The following is a 25153-nucleotide window of genomic DNA, read 5'->3' as shown; positions in this document are numbered from 1 at the left end:
GGGGAGCCCCGGCTCGGCCCGCGCTACCACGGACAGCTCCCCGGACGCGGCTCCCCGGACGCGGCTCCCCGGACGCGGCCCGTGCGCTAGGACGCAGGAAATCGGTAAGGTCTGGCGTGGTGCTGGGGAAGGCGGGCGGACCGCTAAGGACAGCGTGTGCAAAGGGCCTGTGGCGCAACGGAACCGTCGCGGCTCATCGGGCTGGGCCCGGGGCCCGGTGGACACAGGGCCTCGGAGCTCACGGGACCCGGCCAGCGGCAGCGCCGGGGCTGGGTGCCCGACACCCACCTGCAGGCCCGGCGTTGTCCCCGCTCCCGCACGCCGCTAAGCGAGTGCGGGGAACGCTCACGCGTCTGACAAAACGTCCTTTGTCATGTTAGGGTCCGTGACATCTAATGGGCAATACGGAATTTTGTAACTTACTTTCATTTAAAACTAATTACGGCCAAAATGTTATTCAAGATACACTTTTCATTGCCTGTATTTTTTACGTATTTACAAGGAACGTGCTGGAAAGCGTGAATGACTGCAGCAGAGCCCGCGAAGCAGGAAAGAGCGAGTGAGCGTCCACGCACCCGGGGAGGCGCGACGGTCACGCCCGGGAGGTCCTCGCCAGCGCCCAGGCTGTCGCTGCCTTCGGACACTTGGGCAAACGCGCCCCCCGCCCCGCTCCAAGCTTAAGCCGCTTCGGCACCGCGGCGGGCGAAGCTCGATGTCACTGTGCACGCGCAGACGCACGGGACCGCCCGCGGGGGGTCTCGCCTGCGGGGGACACGGATCACGTCTGCCGCGCGCTCCGCATCCTCCGGGCTGCAGGCCACACGCGTCTGCAGAGGGCGCGAAGCTGTTTCCCAGCTTTTCCCCAGCGCTTCGCCCTCAGCTTATCAGCAGTTCCGCGGTTTCCATGTCAACAATTCCGTTTCCTGTCAACACAGAGAGGGAGCGCCAGCCACGTGCCGGGGCGAGGCCCCTCGTGTCCCCTGGAGACACCCTCGAAGATGCCACCAGAAGCCCCTTTCCGCCCCTGACTCTACGTCTGGCACGACTCCTTTTTCAACTTTTACTTATAAGGATTAAAAGACAACTACTCATCCAGTATAAATATAAAACAGAATCTTTGTTAACTCCTGGACTTGGCAAAAACGCTCTTTTACACCCTGCGTACAGCTCATTCATGTAAGTGTCAAAAAAAAACCGTTTTAACTTAAGTAGCCCAAGCTTCCAACTGTTTGATAGCATCATCATCTTCTTCCGCCATCCTGGAAGATGCTAGAACATAAAAGGGGTAAAAATTAGTAACAGGTGACATTCACACTTTCAGCATAGAAAGCAGGTGTAAATTATGTATAAAAAGGTATACACTCATGGAAAAAAAACTAAGTGCTCAAAGGGATAGGGCCGGCTGTCGTCTGGGCAACCACGTGACCGCAGGCCGTGAGCCGGGGACACACCTGGTCGGGGCCGCTGTGCAGTGGCCGGCATGCCCGGCCTCCGCCCTGGCGTTCTGTCTGGCTGGGCTGGGAGGGAAGTGGAAGGCACATTTGGAAGTCGAACATTTGTCATCTTCTTATTTAATTCTTCCTGTTCCAGTTCTTCAAGTTCTGCCATCAACTCATCCTGAACGCAGGAGAAAGAGAGAATTATGGCGTCGACGTTTCAAGCCCCGGCTTTCCTCAATAACGAGAACATCTGCTACCCAATTGATATGTGAGAACCCAGTGAAATGGAATATTTATTTTAAGACTAAGCCTTTTTTGCAACACTGAGCAATGATTAAAAATGAATATTTTGGGTTGTGCAAATTGGTTGTAGTTAATCTTATAATACTTCAGTAAACAGTCATTCAAGTAATTTGTGTTCGCCGAACACAAAACCTCCACAGTTTCCAAGAAATTTACACCTTGTCTGTCACCTTTCCAATGTATCTTTTCTTTCCTGCTGTTAAAAATTAAGAATCTGTGAAACTTTCACTAGCGGAAACAGATATTTTCATTTGCGCTAATGCTGTCGAAATAACGCAACAGATATGACAAACACAGAATTTACAGAAAGCAAAAAGAATCAAAGATAATATAGCTCTTTTGTTAATCACCAAAACCCACATAAATCGTGCTGTGTTTAGCTTAAGAAAACATCACCTCAAGGTTGGTGTACTGTATCTCTTTCTTTTCACAATAGTCCCCCAAAATCTGCTTTAATCCTAAACTACTCTCTGTCCCAAGAACCTTAGAAATGCTAGCCCAGTGAGAGACTTTCAAGGGTCTAAGTCGCCTATGACAGATGGCAGATGACTTGAAAGAGTTCAGATCTAACTGGCTTTATGGACCTTTGGGTCACGCACAGTCCCCCGCCCCCTGAGAGAGGTTGGTACTTTAAACGAAATTTGTCACTGTTAGAATTCTGAGGCTGTCCTTACGTGTGACCTAAGACACTCTGATAGTTGGCCAAGGATTATCTTCATGTGTTTATTCATTTGTTCACGATCGAACAAGTTTACTGAGCGCTCACACCTGCCCAGGTATTGAACTCAAACCTGGGAGTGCAAAGTTGAGCCAAGTCGCTACCTTGAAGGGGCTTATTATCGAAGGTGGCAGAAAAACACATAAGCAGATAATTAATTACCCTATAATAGGGTAAATACCCTATTACCCTAAGATGACAGTAATAATACTACGAGCCGAGAGAGGAGCTGCCTAACCGACCGCATTTGATCAAGTCCACGTGCATCAGACGTGCAGCAGGTTAATCGGCCGTCTGACCGCTGATAAACCTACCTCACGGAAAGGAAATAAAGCATGGAAGTGAACGTGGGATAGTGTGCCCGGTCGCTTCGCGCTTTACGGTTCCTCAGGGGCCGTAGGAACAAGCACCTTCAGGATGAATACTCAGGTCTTATTTCGCCAAACAGTCAGGAACAAATACAGTAAATACGGTGATGGCAGAACACGCTATCCTGACTGAACGTGCTCCCGGAATTACCAGTAATGCTTGACAGTTATCGACAGCTCCATAAAAGAATTTTAGAATTTAAGAAACTTTGGAGCTAAGAATTTAATCAACTTTGGTGATTTAGTAATTTCCATTTTGTAGATGAGAAAATTAAGGAGCAGAAAAGTGAAGGACCTTACACGAAGTTCACTAACAAATGGCAGATATCGTCGTGAGCCCAGAGCCTTTGAAGCTCATTAGTCGAACCAGGGCTGGGCAAACTTTTTGTAAAAGGCCACATGGCACTATTTTACGCTTTGCAGGCCGCGTATGGTCTCTGTCACGGTGTTCTTTGTTGCTAACGCTATCAGTTTTCTGCAACCCTTTATACACGTCAAAACCATTCCTTCCTCATAGGCCACACAAAAAAGGGCCATGGGAAGGATTTGGCCTGAATTTGGCCAAAATTTTCTGACTCCTACGCTACACCATTTTCAAAGGCTGCTGACACCCAGTTCTCACGCTGTGATCCCGTGGGACCACACTTCCCTTACCTGATGCACCATTTTTAACTCCAGGGAGGTGCAGGAAGCCCGATCCTTCTCCACCCTCCCCTGGGACCTGGGAGCGTTTCGAGGTCTGTGCTGGTCCGCCCTGTGTGTGCTTTGTGTAGAACGACCAACATTCACAGTGCAGATGCCACCACAACAATCACGGGCTGTCGGAGTGGGCTGATGAATCTCAGTGGAACGCGCGTGTTAATGATGCCGGTCTACATTTACTGTTTGACACCCCAAGCAGCAAACAGAGGCGGCCTAAGCTCTAGTTTAACGCCAGAGCGCGACGCGTCTGTTCCGGGCACAGAGACACAGTCTATTTTGTTCTGCCCAGATGTGCAAGCTCCCCATTCCTCTCCGTAATGGGCTATTTAGGCTCCGACCATTAAAAGTCACTAACTTTACATAATCGCAGGCTGCGCTTCCTTAATAGCTAAAAACTTAACAAGGGGACTGTTTGCCAAACCGTATTAATCTTGCCTTTAAATCAGACCTACCAACACTTCATTTCCCTCTTAAGTACATTTCTAGCAAATATCGTTTACTCTTTGACGATCCTTAAGGAGCTGTGTCAGGAACCCGCCTGGCATAAATGGCGGGCATTATCCTCTGCAGAGGCCACGCTGCGCCATTTTTCACATCGCGTCACCCACCTCATCAAAGCCATCGCCAAGTCCGACCCGTTGGGAAAAGGCTTCTGAGATTTCCTGGGCGACGTCTTGCTGCTCTGTGATCTCTTGCATCAAATCATCTATTTTGTTCAGATCCCTGAGAAATAACATTTTGTTGAAGTACTTTAGAATTTTACTTTAAAATTATGAATTTACACATAATCCCATATGAAAAATGAGTCAATCGAATATAAATTCGTATTTCGGTAGGGTAGCAAATATTCCTGGCGATGACATTTATCGACTTTAAAAATCATCTGCATTTCAAAAAAATGAATAATGCTGTATATGTGCATACCTTTTAAATATTAAATAAACAGCCTTTACACTAGGAAGTCACTAGAGAGCAAATTATTTTGTAACTAACAAGATATTTGTAGACTCATCTTGAAATTTTGTCTTATAGGGCATATGTAAAATTTAAATATCTCTGCAGGAAATGGAGCCGTGGACCCCAAGGACCACCATAACTAAAATAAGCTGGGGAAGCTCTCGCCTTCTGGAGAAGCTGAATTCTGGAACTAGAGGACTATTCTCCAGAACTGCACTGGGAAGTGACATTGAAGGTGGGACGAGGCCTGTGAAGCCCACAGAAGAACCAAAAAAACACAATTGGATGATACCGCTAAACCACCTGGAGAGAAAGACTATGATTCTGTGATGAATTTTAGCACCCCGCTTACGACAAGGGTCGAGGATTTTGACTTTGATAGTGAATATGATGATCTTTCCGAAGCTGTCACAATGATGGCTGACCATCAATAAATTGTCAAAGCAGAAGAATGTTAGCAAAGGTGTCTTCCTGACCCCAGCCTCCGCCTCTTCACCTTTTCACACCCTCTGGGCGCTCACTACTCTGTGACCTTACTGTCACATTTAATCTCCGGAAAGGATCAGATCCCAGGCACTGATCTCCCAGTGCGAATGCAAAGCAAACTGTCACTAGCCCCGCTTACCTCTATGAATATTGGTCATTGATTGCTTACTCCATACCAGGAACTAAATGCATCGTATCCAGCATCTCACTGAATCTCACGGTCACCACATCCGGCAAATAGCATTATTATTCACACTTACAGATAAGGACACTGAATAAGGAGCCGCAAAGTCCTCTGCCCAAGGGTAGCCTGCGTGCAACTGGGGTTGTGACCCAGAAACTCTGACCCCAAGTCCACGCTCATAACTCTCACTCTGTGTCAGCGGTTCTCAGCATGGGTTAGTGTCGCATAGCATCAGAATCACCTGGGGACTTGGTTAAAAACAGGAAGGCCCAGTCCCGGCCCTTCTTCAAGAGGCCTGGGCATCTGCGTTCTCATCGGTAGATTTCTAGGTGACTGATTCCCACCACAGTTTGACAACATCGTTTCTCAGTTCTAACACCCTCCCAGGTGTTGACATTTAAGCCTTTCTTAAAATTATCGAATGAAAAGTTACAGACGGGAGCGTCAGACAACAGCGAGGCGACTGGGAAGTGCTTAGGGCAAAACGAAACATTCTTCGTGTTTTCACGTTTTGTTTTGTTTGTTTGGTTGGTTGGTTGTTTTTGCCACTATGACTTCTAACCTTTCTCTGAGGGAGCATTCCATTCCAATGCGTCAAAGTGCCTCAAAAGGATCGGCCCATCCCAGCCCGAATCGTCACCCAGCTCCCAACACCGAGGCCACTGGTGACTGCGAGGGACGGCCGGGTCACTCACATGTTCTCGTGGACGGCCTTCATGGCTTTCGCGGCGAGGCCCATGTTCCTGAGCACCTCGGCGTTGGTGTGAGAGTTCTCCAGGGCCTCTCGCTGGAACTCGATGGTGGACAGCGTGCCGTCGATCTGAGTGAGCTGCTTCTCCAACCTCTTCTTTCTCTTGAGTGCCTGTAATGCAGCTAAATAAGGGAGAAGCCGTGTTTATAAGCAGAGAGAGCCCAGCCACTGACTCGACTGACATTTGCTCAGTGCCGACCAGGGACTCGGCACTGTCGACACCTACAGACAAAGGGGAGACCGGGAGGGGACGCGGAGACACCAAAGGGCCAGACCGTCTGTCCACGGCCCGCCCCAGCTCTTGCTCACTCAGACATTCGTTATACTCTTCTTCCCAAGACCTGGCGCGTGTCGGAGGAGGAAAAGTCAATTTTCACATTCCACAAAATACACCACAGAAACGCTTCTGTCAGTGCCGGATTTTTGAAAAGGGATAGATGTAAAAATATGAGTAAAAATCATGCAATAGAAAAATAAAACTTTAGAGAAAGAACTTTAACGACTGTTTACTCTTATTTCAAAGGCAAGTTAGTTGAGACTCGGAGAAGTTAGGTGACCCGCTTGAAGGCAGACCGTCCAAAACCTAGGTGTCCACACCGCGTGTCTTGGTCTGAAATGATCATGAGATGGTCAGGAAGGTTACATCCAGCCACGAGTGCCCACGAGTGCTAGAGGGTCACACCCAAGGATCAGGCGGCAGGCTGGTGGCAGAAGCGCTGGCCTCGGAGAAACGACATCTAAATACACTCCCATCGGCACCTGAGCAAAATAACCTCACCAGCTTCATTCAGAAGTCACGAAACTCTGACCGTGGCGCCTTGGAAGGCACCCACAAGAGAGACCCTAAAATGCGAGATTCGATGAGGCATTTGGCAAAGGTGCAGGAAACGAGCAGCAGGAGGATGTGGATATAAAGACGATTAAATGGAATTGGCAAAAGGACCCAGATACGCTTATGGTTTCCTGGTGAAGCACGTTATCGCAACGGATTTCTGAGAGAAGGCTCTCTTCAGTTTCGCTCAATTTCTCCCTATAATTCCAACAGGTTTGGTTTATTTATTCCAGTGCCTTTCGTTGGGTGCACAGAGACTCAGTCACTATACTTTCTTGTTGGATTTTATTGGCAATCGATAGGAGATATTACTCTCTGTCCCATTTAATCTCTTTTTTTTGTCTTAAATTCCATTTTGTTTTATATTTAAATTAATATTTCAACTTTCTTTTTGTTACAATTTGCCTGTAATAATTTTATGGGGACCTCTATTTCAAAATTGTCTTTTATTTGCTTTTTTCCAGTATACTTATTACAGATAGCATGTGCTTGGATATTTAGTTCGTGTGACCTTTTTTAACCATTTGACCATTCAGATGGTCTCTTTCATTTAACGTTAAATTTTAACTCATTCTCATTTATGGTGACAACCAATATATCATCTACCATGATCTTTTTATTGTCATCCTTTCTGTGTTTTCTGTTTGTTATATTTACTGTTTTCTTTTCACTTTCTTGTCTTTATATAGATTGATCAAATTTTCCTTGTTCTTTTTCTTTAATTTGTGGACAGTTACATATACTAAATTTATTCTTCTAATGGATACCCTGGCTTTTAAAATATATAATTAAATTTAAGTATTCTATCCATATGACAATTAATCCATATTTTATGTATAATTTATTGTTCCCAAACGAGATTCTTTCCAACCCCAAACTTTCCAATGTTTGATTAACACGATGTACAATTTTATTAGTTCCAGGTGATTACTGGCTGTTTTTTATTATCTTTCCAATTTTTAAGGAAACCTTTCTTAGCAATTGCATTAAGCTTGACAGACACGATTTCGACAGTTATTTGCACTAAAGTATAGCGTCGCCGGCTTATTTTCCCACTCTCGCTTCTATATCTTGCATCATCCTTTTTTGGGTTAATTTTTTTACCTTACCAAAAGAAATTAACTACTTTTTCAGAAAAGGCACACAAATATAAATTCTCTAAATTCCTATAGGTCTGAAAATGTCTTTGTTTCAGACGCAAATGATGGTTTGGATTTTTATAGAATTCTAGGTTCAGAATATTTAAAAACTGTTAAGATGCTATTCCCTCGTCTCTGGGTAACCGATACTTGGAAGTTTGAAAATAATCTTCTTCTCATCCCTTTGTAGATAATCTGTTTCCTTGTCTCCTCTCTGGGAACATTTAAGATTTTCTTTTTTATCTTGGAATTAAGAGATTTCACCAGGCCTAGGCATGATCTTTTTTCTTTTCTTTTCTTTTTTTCTATGCCGTGAGGAAGTAAGCATTCATTGAGTATTTTCATTCCGTAGAGTTATGTCTTCCTTTGTCATCCTGTGGAAACCATATTCTTGAATATTTTTTTCCTTCTTTCGCCTGCATTAATTCTGTCCGCTCTCCTCTGAAGTTCCTGTTCCTGGTCCTACTGTTACGCACACAGTGAGCCTGCCCGACCACTCTCCCTGTCCCCTCTCTTTGGAAATCCCTACGGGACGGCGTCGGACCCCATGGGTCCGTGCTGCCGTCTCCTAGTGCACCTCTCTTTGTCCCGTGTTCGGGGAGAATTCCTTACCTTCATACTCCAGATCACGAACGAGTCTTCAGCTCTATTTATTCTACTTTTATCCTCTTTTATTTATTTGTAATTATGTTTTTAATTTCTAAGCACTTTTGCTCCTCGCTGTTCATTCATGTGGCGGCTCATTCTTCTCTCCTAATGCCATGGCCTCTGGACTCTCCATGAAGAATAGTAATAGAAGTTTTGTCTTTAACATTCTTTATTTCTTACATTATCTCTCTTTTCTTGAGTTCAGCCGTTTGCTTTGCTTCGTCTTGATCCTTGATGCAATTACCTTTCCTCAAAATTCTTCTGATCTTGTAGTATAGGGTCACACGTATAAATAAGACTAGAATAGCTAGTACGCGCTCATGTGCCTCTTGCAGTGACAGAAGCGTGTCTCCCTGGGGAGCCTTGGGAGGGAAGGCTGCCCAGAGCCAGCAGGCAGGCTTCCTTTGGTGGCTGGAGGGCAGGTGCAGGCTAGCAGTTCCTACAGTGGCCGGAGAAACACTTTAACGTGGGTGTGGGACACTCATCTGGTGTCTTTGCTTCCCCACCCTACCCTGCCCTTTGGACTGTGGAGGCCCAAGGTAACGGCTCGGCTGCTTCCCTTCCCAGAGGCGACACGTCGCGAGCGAAGCGCTTACAGAACCTTACGTACACCTTACTCACAGAACACTCTCTCTTTGTTTAAGCTTTTGCTTAGGAAAGACCTGAACGACTTCTTCAAAGTCGCCTGGCACAAAGGCCGTTCGGCAGCGTCACTCCGCAGAGAGGCTCACCGCATCAGTGACCAGAGCTGTCTGAGGGTTTTCTCGCACGGGGCGAATGGCCAGTTGCCCCCCTCTGCCTGCACCCCGTCTGCAGACGCTTATCTACAGCGTATTATAATTACTCGTACAACCTGCTCCAGCTCACCTCCCCCATGCTAATTACAAGCCACGCGAGCCAAGATTCTCCTCTCCTGCTTCCCCAGCACCGAGCATATGGCCAGCGAAACACAACAACGTGATCGATTGTTTGCTACGTGCCATGCTGGCGCGAAGTGCTTTATGTGCCATGACATTTATGTCATTAGCGCTCACGAAAACCCCAAGAGCAGATACAATTATTGGCCTGTTTTACAGAAGACGAAATGAATGTTAAATGAACACATCGGACAGCTTTGTGCACCTGGCACAATGACAGCATGGTGGCGTTTGAGGCCCGAGCGCGACTCCTCCTTCCGTGACTGGGACGTGTGCCCCTGCGTAAGTCACCTCCCTTCTCTGAGCTTCAGCTTGCGCTTCTGGAAATGGGGATACAATCCCCACCAGGCTGGGTGACTTTTAAGAATTAACGATAATTTATGGAAAACACTTTATACAGTCCCTGTGCATGGCAGGGACTTAGCCACTCGATATTATTACTAATAACATCAATGCATTAATAATGATTAACATTCATGAATGATAGAGATTGCGCATCTTACTTCTGAGACCGCCGAGCAAGTTACGCGTTCTTTTTCCCCGTCAGTCACATGACAGGAACAAAATGCTCCACATTTCAGGAGGGGCTCCACGCGAGGGGCTCCAGCACAGTGCCACCGTTCACACTGAGAAGCTACACCCCGAACGCACGTCGCCCCCCACCGTACCCAGAGCCGATGTCAGAAGTATCCTCTTCCCTCTGGTCAGGCCGGTTCGCGTCTACACTTATTTGGAAACTAACTATTAACCCAAAAGCATTCTCCTTTTTTTTTTTGAGAAAAAGTTTTAAAGTTCTCCATTAGAAAGTACGCCATGTTTCTTCCTGAGAATTAACTTTAGGTTACTTTCTAAAAAATCAAGAAATGCAATTTGCTATGAAGGATGCGGCTTTGGAGCCGCCGGACCTGCACGTTGGTCCCGTCTCTGTCGGTTAATGACGGTGTGTGACAACCGTGACGGGCGACCTCCACTCTCCCTAAGTGAGGTTCCCTCATTTGAGCAGCAGCCACGACGAAATGTGCAAGACATCAGAACACTGTATGCTGGAGTCAGCGCTCCGGCTTCAGATCCTGGCTGTCGCATAAAGTGTTTAGTGTGGTGCCCAGCACGCAGCGAGTGCCGGCTAAACGTTAGGGACTTTATAATCATCATCATAACCTCCTTCGCGGGCTGCCAGAACCTTCCAGCAGGAGTCACATGGTGTAATGCCTGACCCCGCAATTGTTTGTTGTTAATAATAATAAGTTCTGCTTTGGACACAATCTTAAATGCCTCTGCTTAACATATGGCTTCTGCTCTTCAAAATATTTGAGAGAAACTTGAAAATGTACCCAGAGTCGAGAGATCCCGACTTACGCTATAATTACCACACCACAAACTACAGACTGGCCTGGGCAGAGCCAGCTCGGAGAAAGCGGGCAGGTGAGGGTGGGGGTGGTGGCAGTCAAAGGCCCTCTTTGTTCTCACCTGTGAGAGAGAAAACACAGGGGGATGTTCCTCTACTCTAACAAAAGCAGATCGTGCAAGGGCGGCTATAAATGGCAGTGGACACTGGCCCCGATGTCAGGGTGTCAACAGAAAGCATGGGACGTCCGGTGACTGGAGAACGTAAGCCTGAACTCATGGAAGGAAACTTCTCGGCTCCCGTCTGCACTGCCGCATGGGCCCCGGGCCCAGACTCCCGGCTGGCTGTTCAAAGAAGCAAGAAATCTGGATTTGCGTGCAAAATCCCCCCAATTTAAAAGCTGGTTTATAATTTTCAAAAAAAAAACAAAAAAAAAAAAACCCTGTATGGGCAAACAGATGATTCTTGTATGGTTGGATCTGACCTCAAGACACCTGACACTTTTTGTGACTTCTGCCAGGCACAGTCAGCTTCTTGCAAACACTAAGACAAGGGGCTCCTATTCCAAAGAGCAGAGAGGTGTCCCTGAGGGTCTCCATGAGCTGCTCCTCCCGTGGGATGATGACACCACAGGCCCTCCACGAGCTACACAGGCTTCGACTCTGCTGTCTCGTCAACGATTTTGGAAAAGAAACAGCTGTACGTCTGCAAAGACATGCAACAGACCCTGCAGACGGAGCATCCCTCCCAGTCTCGCAGAGAGAGACGTTTTTAGAGCATGTCATTTAACCCGCTTGGAAGGCGCATTTCAACCTTCCAGGCTCCCGGCTGTGCTTTTAAGCAGCTGAGGAAACCTGTCCGACTTTCCTCTAGTTCAAAGGGATTAACTGCATCCTCCGTGGCGGGCTGTCTCCTCCAGTAACGGTGCCGTCCTTCCAGCAGTGAAGTCAGGAACAGTGTCCTGAGTGTACGAAACAATCAGATAACCGAAGAGGCCGTCATCTGAACCCTGGAGAATGCTGAGACCCCTCACAAAAGCTGTGGAGTCGCACTGCCACATGCCCGTCCCTAGAGAAAACTGAAGCAGGCGACTAATGAGGACCCGGCAGAAGCTCCCGGAAACAGTCCCTTGGGGATGAACAGACGGGGAGGAGGTTAGATGCACCTCATCCAGGTATCGGGGTGAGGATGGGGGGCGGGGAGAAGCAGAAGTAACTCTTCAGGGCCTCGCCCTGGAGCACGCATCAGCACCATGGAGTTTTCGTTCAAAGTTCAGATTTCCGGACCCTGCACTCAATCGACCACGTGAGAATTTTCAGGGAGGGGCTGGTGAGTGTACATGTCATTAGACGTCCTCAGGGAGATCCGATGCAGGCCATCCGAGCCCGTTTTGAGAAACTCTCTTAGGAAAGGAGGTCGCTGGTCAAGTGATAGCTCCCAGGGGACGCGGCCTCAGGGCCCTGCAGTCTGCAGTCCCGCGTGTTCTGCCCTCACCCCTGGGCGCTCAGCTGGCTGGGGCGCTCTCCACTCAGAAGTCCTCTGGGCCCTGGGCTCTGAGCCTGCAGGACCCAGCTCTGTGACGACTCTACTGCAAAGCAGTTCGAGAGCCCAAGCACGTTCCTGTACTGAGCTCAGCCTGAGGGACGGCCACACACGCTGCTCCGCCGGCCCCCAGCAGAGCGGCCTCGGCACCAGCCGGACCCGCCCGGGTCTTGCAATGACGTACTTGGAGTTATTGCTCAGCCCGGGACAAGGAACCAACAGGCCAGGACTAGGGTGTGAATTTCAGGGGTTCTCCCTCTCCAGTCGCACTAGACTGTCCTCGGGGGCCTCAGGGGCTTCACCCGAGACCCCACCCCGGAAGGGAACCTCAGCCCGGAAGGGGTAACTGAGGAAGTGACAAACGGGGGTCATGGAGCAGGAGGCTCAGAGAAGGGACCGCTGTCTCCAAATATGTAAACGGTCTTCCTGTGACAGGTGGAGTCAATTTACTCCTTATTCATGCAGAAGATGAAATTTGGGCCAATAAGTGGAACTTACTAGAAGCCAATTTTAGCTTAAAAAAAAAAGAAGTTATTGTTATAACACTGGCTGATATTTACACAACATTGAATTCAGACCTTTACACAATGACGTCGCTGATCCTCACAACTCAGAACCAAGCTTATGGCAGCGTCGTGCGGATGGAGAAACAGTTGCACAGGCGGGGAGGGCGGGCTGAAGGCCCAGCTCCAGCGGGACGCCCAGCTCCCAGCGGGACGCACACCCAGAGCTGTCGGCTTCGAGGCCCAGGCTCTTAACTAAGTGACTTTCCATCTAAAAATGAGATCAGGATGTCGAATTTAAGCAAAATTCCTATGACCCTCTTGATGATATTAAAAAGAAACAAAACAAAACAAGAAACCAAGACCTCATAAAGGAGGTTAAGCAGCAACCTCCAAGGTGTTCCGCCAGACCAGGGTAGCAGAGGGTGTCTGCAGTGTGCTGGGGTAAGTGACTTTCCATCTAAAAATGAGATCAGGATGTCAAATTTAAGCAAAATTCCTATGACTCTCTTGATGATATTAAAAAGAAAAAAAAAAAACAAACAAGACCTCATAAAGGAGGTTAAGCAGCGACCTCCAAGGTGTTCCGCCAGACCAGGGTAGCAGGGGGCGTCTGCAGTGTGCTGGGGTGTTGACACCATCAGCTCCTGAGGCCACCGGCCAGGGACACACACCGGACCACCGGAGCCCACGTGTGGCACAACGGGAAAAGGCCAGGAAGCGCCGCAAGACCGCGAGCACCTGTGTTGCCCCTCACTAGCGTTACTGCGGATCTAGGGTCCCAATACCGAACCCCGGACCCAGGAAAGACTCACCTGGGGCGCTTTTTAAAAATACTGCCGCCCAAGCCTCAGTCGATTATATCAGAATCTCCAGGGGTGGGACCCAGGCACTGAGGGGACTTTAATAAACAGCCGGGACTGAAAACTGTTCCAGACGACAGCGCCCAGCAGGAAAAGAAAACAATTAAGTGCTGCATAAAAAGTTTGCTTTTCCCACAGATCACTAGCTATAAAGCAGACCTATCGCAGTAACCTGAACAAACTGCATTGAAGAACGTCTGACGTCCTGAAGTTTTTAACCAAATTATAACCCTTGCTCCAACCATCGCCCTCTTAGATAGACCGACAGTGCCTTGAACTTGGTGGTTGCTGCGAAACCAGTTTGACGAGGCACAGGGAGGTCCAGGTCCTTCCTGGTAGATTTGAGCGGGGCATTAGCGACTGCGCACAGCCTCAGCCCCAGCCTGGACACTGCGCGGACGGGGCCTCGGGTGCCACCCTCATGTTACGTCAGTTACACACCTGGCTTGGTCTTCTCGCCTGTTCTTACACAGGGAGGGAGGAGGTGTTTCTAAACTATTTTAGCCAATCCACATGTTTAGAATAACCACAACTTCACCAGTGAGACCCCACTTCTAACATTTATTATGCTAATTTAAGAGTTACTCATATTACTAATAAAATCCATTTTGACATTCAGAATGCTAACTGTCAAAACTTCTGTTGCTGTAGAGAAACAGGTAGCTAAAGAATTTATACAGGCCAGAAGTGTGGCCTTTTCTAATATAATACTAGCTGGCCACTCAACTATTATTCTCGTCAGCATGGTCGCTGGCCAACCACCTCTAGAAGTTAGAGTTTAGCTGCACATACATCATGTCGCTCTGGTTATCATGTAACTGACAGCCATTCTAGCGCTGACACTGTGTGGCACAAGGTCCATGTAGTACCAAGTGAATTGGGCCTTATTACATGTGGGACAATATTTCTTAGTGGCTAATGCAAAACAGTAACTATGTGTCTACGAAGTTACTTGATTTACTGGGTGACGCTGATAGTGACAGCATTTCTGAAGCATGGTCTGTGATTGAATTCCTTCCATAGTCCGGGTTATGGGTGACCTCATGCTAGTCAGCCAGCCTCTGCCTACTCTCGAGGCCACTGCAGAACCAAGCCCGGGGCCAACGCCGACGAAGTTCCCAAGGATAAACGACAAAGAGCAAATGGCTTTTCTGACACCAGTTGGTAATTGCACTTGATTCTTGCATCTGTATGTAACTTCTCTGATTTAAGGAAGTCAGGCTGATGTTCTTAAGTAGTGTTGTTTTAATTTTTTTTGGTGGGGGGGTGTCTATAAAAATCTACTTGTATACACTTTAGTGCATTGCCAATCGGAGAACACGTCTGTACTTACTTTATATTTTGGTCTTCTGAAAGCAAATTATATTTTCACCACTTCCTAAAAGCAGATGTTCCATTTTTCAAATTTTTAAAACCAATATTTATTGAGCAGCCACTGTAGATAAAGCTTTATACAGATCCAAATGGATAACAAAACAAACAAGAAAAGAAAACCCTTGACAGATACTAAGCAAATGTCAGAATACGCATCAAACTGAAGGGAAAGGCAGAGGAACAGAATGGAGTTTTGGCAAGCCATAATGGCACAGTCTCTCTAGAGAAATTGCCATGTAATAACCTCCCAAAATATTTTCAGACATAAAGTAAAAACAGAAACCAGCACTTAACTCGAAAACAGGCTACAATGTGGCCAAAAGTTATATGCAGTAGCAGAGAAAAATGAAACTTGGACTTTTTATTGTTGGCGATAAGTGGGCAAGGGCGTGTATCAGGAGCGAAGAGTTTCAAGGTCAGCTCCAGGAAACGTGGTTCCTTTCCTGCGTTTAACAATTGCAGCATCGTTTGGGGGAAGCTAAACCTCCCAAGCATTATTATGACAGAAGGAGTCTTGTATGGCTGCTTCTATTTCTGCGTCTGCCACTGACCTCTAGTTCCAAGAGCAAATCCCTTTAACTTCTGGCTGGATTTTCCAGGTTCCAGCAGCGCTGCCTAGGGCTGCTCTCTACAGAGAGAGCCATACATCCAAGAGGCCACTCCGGCAGAGAATAAGGAGCACTAAGAACCCTTCCAGACTCACAGTCCCCGTGTGGGAAAGCCAGTGACAGAGAATTTAATATTTAATTCTCTGACTTTTTTTTTTTTTTTTTTGTATAACGTCTTAACTTCACACAGCCAACTAAAGTCTTCGCACTGGGTGAACTAGAACATACTAGAATATACTTCCCTGGAGATCGAGATGCAAATTAAAATGTGTGTGTCAATATACAAATGCACAGCAGAAAACCTGATATTTAGTGTTGGGGTCAGCAGGGCGGGACTAAGGTGAGGCAAGCCAGAAGCAAAATTTAAGGAGGCACCAAAAAAATCAGTAATCAAGAGAAATAATATTTTCATGTCATATATTTAAAACTCAAAATTAGTGGGAAAAAATTCATAATGAACAAAATATCACATTAAAAAAAAAGAATTTTAAATAAAGAAGTCCCATGCAGAACACATAAGAGCCAGAGGCAAAAGAAAAACAGATCAGTAATACTGATCTCGTCTCTATTTTAAATTTTGATATGTTTCCATCGTGGATTTTTTTTGCATTAATTTTGAGCTTTTTTAATATTGCAAACAAACACTGCTCATCTCGACCACTGAGATTTTGGGGCACCCCCTGACATTCTGTCTTCCAGGAGCCCGGCAGGCTCGGCTCACTGCCGTCCCAGCCCTGGGGGGCCGGTGCCAGTTCCTAGAAGCACACCTGGCCGCCCCGGGACAGGTGCATGGGCCGAGGGCCCGTCCCCAAGGAGGGGCTGGGTGAGGGGCTGGGAGCCTACCTCGCTTGTTCTGCCTGCCGTGCTTCTTGGCCAGGGCGAGCTCCCTCTGGATGCGGTTTTCCAGGTAGTCCTGCTTCTTGCCCAGCATCTCCTCGGTCTCCCGGAGTCGGGCTAGGGCCTCCTGGGGGCTGGGGGCCCCACGGCTCTTAGAAGAGCCCCCTCCTTTAAAGAACCTGCCCAACTTGCTCATGGCTGTGCAGTCGGGGGCGTGCTTGGGGGGACAGGCAAGCGAGACCGTCCTCCGCTCTCGGGGGCGGACCCGCAAAGGCGGCGCCCCTGGGAATCAACAAGTCGTCGGGGCAGGTGACACGCACTCCTGGGCATTTCCTGGCGCTGGTGCCCCGCCCTCGGCGCGGCCGGGCTGGGAGGGCGCAGGAGTTGGACTTGGCTGCAGGCGCCACCAGCCTCGGCCTCGGGGAGGTCGGGGACAGCAGGAAGGGGAAGGAGTGCCAGACTCAGGCGGGGCTACAGCAAAGTTGCCGCTCTGTCCACGCTCCGGACGTCCCAGGGGAGGACAAGTTTGTGTACAGCTCAGGGGACTGCAAACCAGTATCCCAGGGGACTTGAGCAAAAGCAGGAAAGTGTGTGTGTGTGTGTGTGTGTGAGAGAGAGAGAGAGAGAGAGAGAGAGAGAGAGTGCGTTGCCCACCCTGATTAATGAGACGCTTTACCCCGTGTGTGTTTGTGAGTGTGTGTTTGTGCAGTGCTTCTGAACTCAGCTTCTGTCCTCGTGAATAAGAACATTCAGACGAGGCCGCCTGGGTGTGGCGTGTCTGGATGGGTGTGTGGAGGCTCCGGCTTTAGGGCATGGCCTGCCTCTGGGGGGCAGGTGTGTGAGCACCTGGCTTACTCGGGGAGCAGCTGGTCTGACTGGGCTGTCTCTGCAGGTGAGGAATCCGTGCAGCCACCCGTGCTTGGCTGCCGGTTGGCCTGGGTCAGTTCTAGCTCATCCTTACATGGCCGAAGGGGCTGAAAGGTGCTGGTCGCCTCTCTTCCTAACGCCGGGGCTGCTGAGCGTGCTTGGTTGTTGCGTTCGATTCTGCGCCTTTGCATTTGGATCTGTCAGATGTCTTTACAGAGGCAGCTATGTGAAAAAGGAGAGGACGTCCTGGAGGAGAGAAACGTGTTTTGGTCATGCTCAGTCCCTCTGTCCCAGAGTCGGGTGAGATGAAAGGGCGGTGATGTGTGACGGCCAGGGGTGACGCAAGCACGGCACAAGTGGAGCGTGGGACTGGGCCATGGTCTAGCGGTCGTGGGCTGGGCATACCCCACATAACACGTCTGCCAACATCATCGGAACCTACCGCTGGCCGTTAGCTAACCCCTGATGGTTAAAGTGGAAGAAAGCCTCCATCACTGTGACAAGTACGCTTTGATACCCAAGATCAATAACTCAATTTTTCTGCCATCATAGTGACACAGAAACAGCAGGTCGACCCATTGTATCTGACATCAGAACAGCCAGCACCAAATTTTGCCAAAGAACTTGCACACTTTTCTAGGAGGCTCACCACGCACAAACATATGGATGTATCATCCCCAACAACCACAGCTAGACACTTCTATCATTGCCTCTTACGACCTGCAACACGTCTTTTGCTCTAATCTTCGGTATTGTACACAGGGGGCGTCAGGAATGAAAGCGCCACCTGCCCTAAAGGAGCCGACCTTCTAGTGACGGCAGTCACCTCATTTTTTCTGTATCCCCAACACAGTTCTAGATGTTGGAGATTCAGCAGTGAAGAAAGAAAGACTAAAACCTATACGTGTAGCGGCAGACAGACCATAAATTAAGAAAGTTATGAACTCTATATTCTATGGGGAAAAAATAAAGCAGAGCGTGTTAGAGAATTTAAATTTTAGACAATCTGAGCCAGAATCTTGAGTCAGAAGTATTAGGGTTCCAAAGGCCAAGGGACGTGCAGACAGGAGAGGAGAGACCCGTGAGGCCGTCTCCAAGGGCGGACAGGGCCCAGCGCAGAGGGCCACACGATGTGCCAATAAGGACCTCGTATTTTATCCGAAGAGCAAATGAAAATCAATCAGAAATTAAAACAAAGGATTTAGTCATTAATTTCTAATTCGATGGAAAAAATAATCAGTTTCACCCAATTTAATGTGTAGCACTTTTAGAAACACGTGGTTTACAGAGCAAGATACATTTGAATTAAAAATTATTCTCTTCCATTAATACATAACCTCAGTAGGGAACAGATAATACTTGCAAGCAAGCAAGTCATCCAAATATATACCAGTGCTTAATCCAGCAATGGGATCTAGAGAATAAATTTTTAAATCAATGATGTAGAAGCCGAAAAATAACACATTAATCTTCATTCGATACTCATCTTACAAATGTGGTTTCGTAAACGGTTCTCGACATCTAGCATATTTTTCATTTTCTAATCTCAATTGATCTCAGCTAATAAGGAGGCTGCTGTTCAAAGGATGATCTGGTTTGGGGTGATTTACCACGGTTAAGATGGCAAAGGAAATTGGAAATTTATAGATCTGTTAAAAAGACCTGGATGTCAGGCTAACTGATGCATTTGGACAGCCCTCGGAATCACATCCATTTCTAGAACGCAAATGGGCTCTGACGCAACAGAACTGCCCTTTAAACGCCCTGCGGAGTCATCATCAAACAGCTCTTTATTATTAAGCAGCTCGACAAGCGTGTGCACATTCTTTCCATCAGCAGCTGTTTCTTAGAACTAAATATTCACTGCATGTAATACCCAAACACAACAATGAGTGCAAAAGTAGCCATTATGAAAAATAATAATTTTGCAAAACTGAAAGCTGCACTGCCCCGAGTCGTAATGAAGATACACGGTGCCTGGGACTGCGTCCTGCTTGCAGCTCTTTATCTCTGCTGCCTCCCACCTCCGTCCATCTCTCACCGGGAGAGTTACAGAATCTAAGGATGATCGGGCTTGGCTGTTTTCCACACCAACCACCGATGGATATAAAACAAGGCGTGGCCCTGTACCGTAACATCACCCTTACCGCATAACCTACCTAAAGCTGATTCTAGCACCTTCCTTTCCCGCCAGGATTCCGTCACACCTGAATAGGATCACAGGAGACTTGGGACCTCATGGAAGAGCACACAGATTGTCCCTCAGTTAGTGACAACGGCAGCTTTCTTTTTGTTCCGGACAAAACCTTGGGGTCATCCCCGATGCCCTCTCTCGCACCCCACATCCAGCCCCACGGCTCTAATTGCTCCGAACACCAGACCACTCGCCGCCACCACCGCTGCCAACACGCTGCTCCGAGCCACTCTCGTCCTGGTAGACACCACAGGACACTCGTGACTGACCCCACCAGGGTCGCCTGGGCCGTGCTGCTGTCCCCCTGCAGAGTAGCCAGGGCCACGTCCCCCACCGACTTCTCACCTCACTCCAGGGAAAAGCCGAGCTCTTCAGGAATGTCCTCAGGCCGCTCTATGACATGCTGTGGACCCCACCTCACTTCACTGGCCCCCCTGGTCCAGTCCTACCCCGCCCCCCAACTCTGTCTAGCCACCCTGGCCTGCCCACTCTGGCTCAAAGCCACCAGGCACACTTCCTTAAGTCTTTAAGTACCATCGTCTCTCCACCCCGTTTCAAACACAGCTCCTTCCCCTTCTCCCCACCCCCAGAGAACGCCCATTCCTCCCAGCTTGATTTTTCCCCGTAGCACTTAGCACTCAGCACTCGCCCCCAGAGACTGGGCGTTTCTGTTCCGTTTACTTTCCATGCCCATCCCCACTAGGAGGCCCCCCGTGAAAGCAGGGGTCTCATCTGTTTTGTTCACCGGTGTTCCCCAGTTCCCAGAACAGGCCCTGGCACGTCACAGGCACTTTATCAATATTTCTTGTATAAATGGATGAATAAAGAAATACATCGTGAAAAAATACTCAAATGATGATACAAAAGATGAACATATTGGGAAACACATTTCCTAGATGGAGTCATCTGTGTCATCGTTCACACGCTTTGTGTAAATGGAATTCAAAACACACGCATTCGGCTCGCCCCCCACACGCGCCGCCATGCTGACCGGTGATGGGGGTCTCAGTGATGTTTTGCTTCATACCCTTCCTCGTCTCTACTGAGCCCGAAACTACGGATTCTCTGGGTTTTTCAGGATGCTGGTGTTTCGTTCTTCACTTCCCCGTTGCCTTCATTTAACTACGTCCCAGTTCGCCTCTGCCACACTTGGGCGGGGTGCTCGGAACAAAGCGCGGTGCTTCTTCTGGCCTTGACCAGTCAGGCCGCACGAAACGAGCTCCCGTGTTCGTGCTCCTCGTTCTGATGACGTTTATCGCTGCTGATTAAGACTGTAACAGTTTGGGGACAGCTGTCTGTCAGCACTGACTTGTTCATTCACCGACTGAGTGGACAGATGTTTTTTGAGGCCTCACCATGTGCCAAGCCTGAACAAGGGTTTGGTGATACAATGAATAAGACAAAGCCTTTGTCCTCAAGTGACAAATAGGAGACATATCATCAGTAGTCGCACAAATACAATCTTGGAAATTGTAATAAATGTTACGAAGAAGTAAGTCTGGGAAATACAAGAACGTATGTTGGGACGGGTGGAATTACGACCCCCAGTTGTCCACATCCTGATCTCTGAAACCAGTGACCATGTTGATTCTCTGGCTTTAGAGGGACTTTGCAGGTGTGATTAAGTTCAGGATCTGAGACGGGGAGAGTATCTTGAAATATCCAGGGGGGCCCAGTGTAATCACGAGAGTCCTTAAAAGAGGAAGCGAAAGGGTCAGAGTCAGAGAAGGAGGCAGGTGGAAGGGGAGGGATGGAGGAGGACGGGCGAAAAAGAGATATTTGCGGATGCCGCTTTGCTGGCTGTGAAGATGGGAGGAAGGGGTCACGAGCCAAGGAACAAAGGCAGCCCAAGGAACTGGCTTCTTCCCTGGAGCCTTCAGAAGGAACGTGCCGTGCCGACACACTGCTTTCAGGACCTCTGACCTCCAGTACTGTAAGGTAATAAGCTGCGTTGTTTTCAGCCACGAAATTTGTAGGCACTTGTTACAGCAACAATAGGAAGCCAGGACATATGACAAAGGATTCGATCCAGTCCGTGGCAGGTCCCAGATGCCTCTTTTGGAAGCCGAAAGATGAGCTGAAGACAACGGGGCAAGTTTAGGGAAAGGAGAAGGGACTTTATACGAAGGCACTAGCCCATGAGGCGGGGCAGGAGGATTCTGGGTAAGTACAATTATTAAGAGGTCAGCGGGGAGGTGAGCGGGTAGAGCCATTTTAGAAGGTGGGGATAGGGAGGAAGGACTTGAGTCACTTTATAAGCCATTAACGATATCTAAAAGTGTCGGAAGATTAAACGAAATGATCCATATAAGTGCCTGGTACATAGTAATCAAAGGATTTTAGCTGTTATTGTTAAAGTTTGAATGTAGAATGTTCAAGTTCTGATTTGGAACATGGTATACAAGATAAACTGATATTTGGAGAGAAGAAATTCTTTTACATGTCATGTGAATTATGCAATATCTTATCTTTTGTTTTATTTATTCCCCATATGTTAGTGAGCTATTGCCATGAGGACGCTGTTACAAAACACCCCAAAACTCCAGGACTTACGACCATAAGCATTTATACTCAAGCACGCAGACCTGCAGGTCTGTTGAAATTCGGCATGGCGAGGAAAGCCTTGCCTGGGTAGCTCATCTTCAGACTGTGGGTTGACTGAGCTTGACTCCTCGGGGCGGGCCGGGTGTAGGTCTGTTCCGCAGGTGTTCATTCCGGGAGCAGGCTGAATGGCATCACGGTAGAATGAAGGAATTACAATGATGAATGAAACATCAGTCCAGTCATCAACATGGTTATAGCCGGTAAGGGAGAAGATATGCACGAGAATAATTAGAATAAAACTTAGAAATAACTAGGTTTAATAAAGCACAGACAAACCATAATAAGAGCCCAAAATGAGTGACTCCTTTACTGTGGGAGGAATAAAGGGAAGCCTTGAAGAAGGGAATTTAAATGTGGCCCTCAAGTACGGCTAGGGATTTGACTTGAAAAGATGGGACAAGGAATATTCCATGGCAGAGGGAGCAGCACAAAACCCACAGGGGAGGGAGCCAAGGGCATCTACAGGAAACCTGCAGTAATTCACCTTGGCTAGTGCACAGAGTTATGAAATATTTTTTTCATTAGTTTGTCCAGTAAAAATGTATTTAATATCTAAAAAAAATAGGCTCACGGCAATTATAATACAATGGACAGCAAAAACAGACATGGTGTCTGTCCTCATGAAGCTGACATCTTAGAGTGGGAGATGAACTGTTGGAAGATCAAATATTCATAGAATCAAATATAAAATCAGGCCTGGGATAAATGCTTTGAAAGAGACACAAAGTGACTGTAATCACAGCAGGATATGAGTAGTAAGGGAGAACAAAGAATTTTTTAAGGAAAAGCTACTTGAGGTGACAGCAAAAGGAAAAGCAGAAACAAACTAGATCAAACGGGAGAGAGAAGAGCGTTCTGCAGAGAAGGAACAGCATGTGTAAAGGGCCTGTGGCCACGGGGAGCACGGAATGCGAAGAGGCATTTGAGAGATTATGAGAGGAAAGTAAGTTGGGCCAAGATTTGAAAGACTTTAAGTGCCCACTGGAGACATTCTCCCATGGACTCTGTGAGCTCCTTGAGGCCAGGGACCATGTCTTATTCAATTCTGTATCAATCTAGAACAGTATCTGATGTGTAATTGATGCTCAGAACACTTGCTGGATCGACCTGACTGCAGATTTTATTTTGTAGCTAGTAGAAGCCACTGAAGATTTCTGGGGTCAGGTAAATTAGATTACTGCCCAGCTAGCGCTAGGGAGAAAAGCACGCAGAACGCGCTGCTAGAGCAGGGGCCTGATGTCCTGGAGGACTGAATCTGGCCCGTGCATTCCGAAGGACTTCCCAGGTGAGGGGCTAAAACTGCATTCTGAAGGTGAGGAGAGAAGTCTGTTTTGTAAGCTGATCCGATGATAACGATGAATTTACAGTTTGAACTTTTAAACTGTAAAAGTGGAAAGAAATAACCGGAGAATTGAAGGAAGGGTACAGGTTCGAGAGACATGTCTGAGGCACAAGTGGTAAGAGCAACCCATTTTGGACTCGAGTTTTACATGACAAATGATGCCAAGTACATATGTCGAATGGACAGGTGGAAATAGAGTCGTCCAGCTTGGGAGAAAGTTCTCAGGGCTGAGAATATGGGTATAGAAGTCACTGCAACCACGGGACTGTCCTTCGTATGAGGATGTAAATTGACATATGAACCAAGGACAAAAGTAACGGGAAACAGATCTGTTTAAGTAGCACCTAGAGGAGAAATTAGCAAAGGAGACCAAATAGAATGGAAGAGCTAGCGACTACAGTCTTAGCTATTCTAATCATCTTAGCTATTCTAACCAGGCAAGGTGGGGGGTTAGGAAGCATTAGATGATTAGAAAAGAAAAACTTTTCCATTACGATTGGACTGATAAAATGTATATCTGCCACCTATCTAGAACATTCTAGAAAATTAGAATGACCTAGTAAATTCTAGACAACTGAGTAAAATTCCAGAAAACCTGCTGTTGATTGACCCAAACAGCTGAAGCAGACATACAAAATCCAGGTAAGTAATCCTGACTCTTAACACTCGTTTGGGCAAATCATTTAACATCTGTGAACCTGTTCCTTCGTCTTAAAAAAGAAACGCTAAGGGGACTGAGATAGCTGGTGTTTAGTTTGGGTCGCTTCCAGCTCTAAGCTCTGAAGTGTCTCCAGAGATCCAGGCGAGTCTAAGATGGAAATATTAAATAGGTTAATTAATTCAGAGGAAGCCCGGAAGTCGTGACACCCGCTTCCCAGCCGGGTGGGGCACGAGCCACAGTCATGAACGAGGCGCTGGGACACCCGAGGGACACCTGAGGCTCTGGGTACTTGTCCGGTCCCCGTCATGAATACTTCTGTCACTCATCCGCTCTGAGTCGGTGACGTCTGGTGTCACGTCAGGGGAATGGCACGCATCGCACCCCACCTAGACGAGCCTCTCCTTCCTCGGTACCTGTGCGGTGGCTCATCAAGCGCGTGGCACCCCTGCATCCGCACGGGGCCACCATCGGGTGGCTTCAGGTCGCTGGGCTGAGGTCTGGGCTCCCCAAGCCGAGGGACCCTCCGCGTTCGGTACACACTGGGGAGCTCGACTTTCTTCTTTTCCTACAAGAATTTTTTTTAAAAGACAAGAAAAAAAAGGAAGCCTCTGCTTTTTAAAAAGCCGACTGAGTCCCTTACAAGCGGCATTCACTTTCAACTGTGTAATGGGGTAACACAGGTGCAGGACGACGCGGGGACCGCAGGACCAGCGTCTTCTCGCTCACTTGACTCCCGCAAACACCTGAGCCAGGCGCTGCGCGGGTCCCTAGGGTCATGTCGATCTCTGTCACGCAGCATCTTCCAGACGGCAGCCGAGCCCTCCCTGCAGCACCGGGCGAGAGGACTTCCGGGGACAAAGACAGACCAACACCCCTCTCGCGAGGGTACCTAAGTGCCCAGGAGCGAGCGTAACCCCAGCCTCCCGACTGCTTCCGGCCTCCCGACCGCTTCCGGCCCTGGCCCCGCCC

At 48.0% G+C, this 25153-nt stretch overlaps 1 protein-coding gene and 2 long non-coding RNA genes across 5 annotated transcripts; 1 reads left to right on the top strand and 2 right to left on the bottom strand.

Annotated features, from left to right (window-relative positions):
• Positions 1–1087: 1087 nt before the first annotated feature.
• LOC112472603 lies at positions 1088–4655 on the top strand. Its single transcript, XR_003043730.1, has 3 exons — positions 1088–1176; positions 1591–1707; positions 4593–4655. It is a non-coding gene; the product is annotated as an uncharacterized LOC112472603 (long non-coding RNA).
• CHMP4C (charged multivesicular body protein 4C) lies at positions 1099–16957 on the bottom strand. The gene is made up of 5 exons (XM_006924054.3): positions 16523–16957; positions 5853–6030; positions 4139–4253; positions 1452–1617; positions 1099–1269 (listed from the first exon to the last, which is right to left on the bottom strand). Exons 1-5 carry the CDS (start codon positions 16710–16712, stop codon positions 1205–1207), a joined length of 714 nt encoding a protein of 237 aa, XP_006924116.1. The 5' UTR covers positions 16713–16957; the 3' UTR covers positions 1099–1204.
• A 3494-nt stretch (positions 16958–20451) lies between these two features.
• LOC107196535 lies at positions 20452–25133 on the bottom strand. 3 transcript variants are annotated; one of them, XR_003043711.1, is made up of 3 exons: positions 24458–25133; positions 22163–22302; positions 20452–21269 (listed from the first exon to the last, which is right to left on the bottom strand). It is a non-coding gene; the product is annotated as an uncharacterized LOC107196535 (long non-coding RNA). The 3 variants fall into 3 exon arrangements; XR_001517955.2 differs by having other exon boundaries at positions 24598–25133; XR_003043712.1 differs by lacking the exon at positions 20452–21269 and adding an exon at positions 21276–21654 and having other exon boundaries at positions 24598–25133.
• Positions 25134–25153: the final 20 nt, after the last annotated feature.

This window comes from Pteropus alecto, unplaced genomic scaffold, assembly GCF_000325575.1.
Source record: "Pteropus alecto unplaced genomic scaffold, ASM32557v1 scaffold87, whole genome shotgun sequence".
Taxonomy (NCBI): domain Eukaryota; kingdom Metazoa; phylum Chordata; class Mammalia; order Chiroptera; family Pteropodidae; genus Pteropus; species Pteropus alecto.
This window is presented reverse-complemented; position numbering and strand designations above follow the sequence as displayed.

Excerpts from the sequence above, each read along its gene's own strand:
- CHMP4C (XM_006924054.3), bottom strand. The coding sequence starts at position 16,712 with ATGAGCAAGTTGGGCAGGTTCTTTAAAGGAGGGGGCTCTTCTAAGAGC. Across the intron at positions 4,254-5,852 it reads AAGGCCGTCCACGAGAACAT|GGATCTGAACAAAATAGATG; the intron begins GTGAGTGACCCG and ends GTTATTTCTCAG. Across the intron at positions 1,618-4,138 it reads TTGGCGATGGCTTTGATGAG|GATGAGTTGATGGCAGAACT; the intron begins GTGGGTGACGCG and ends TCCTGCGTTCAG.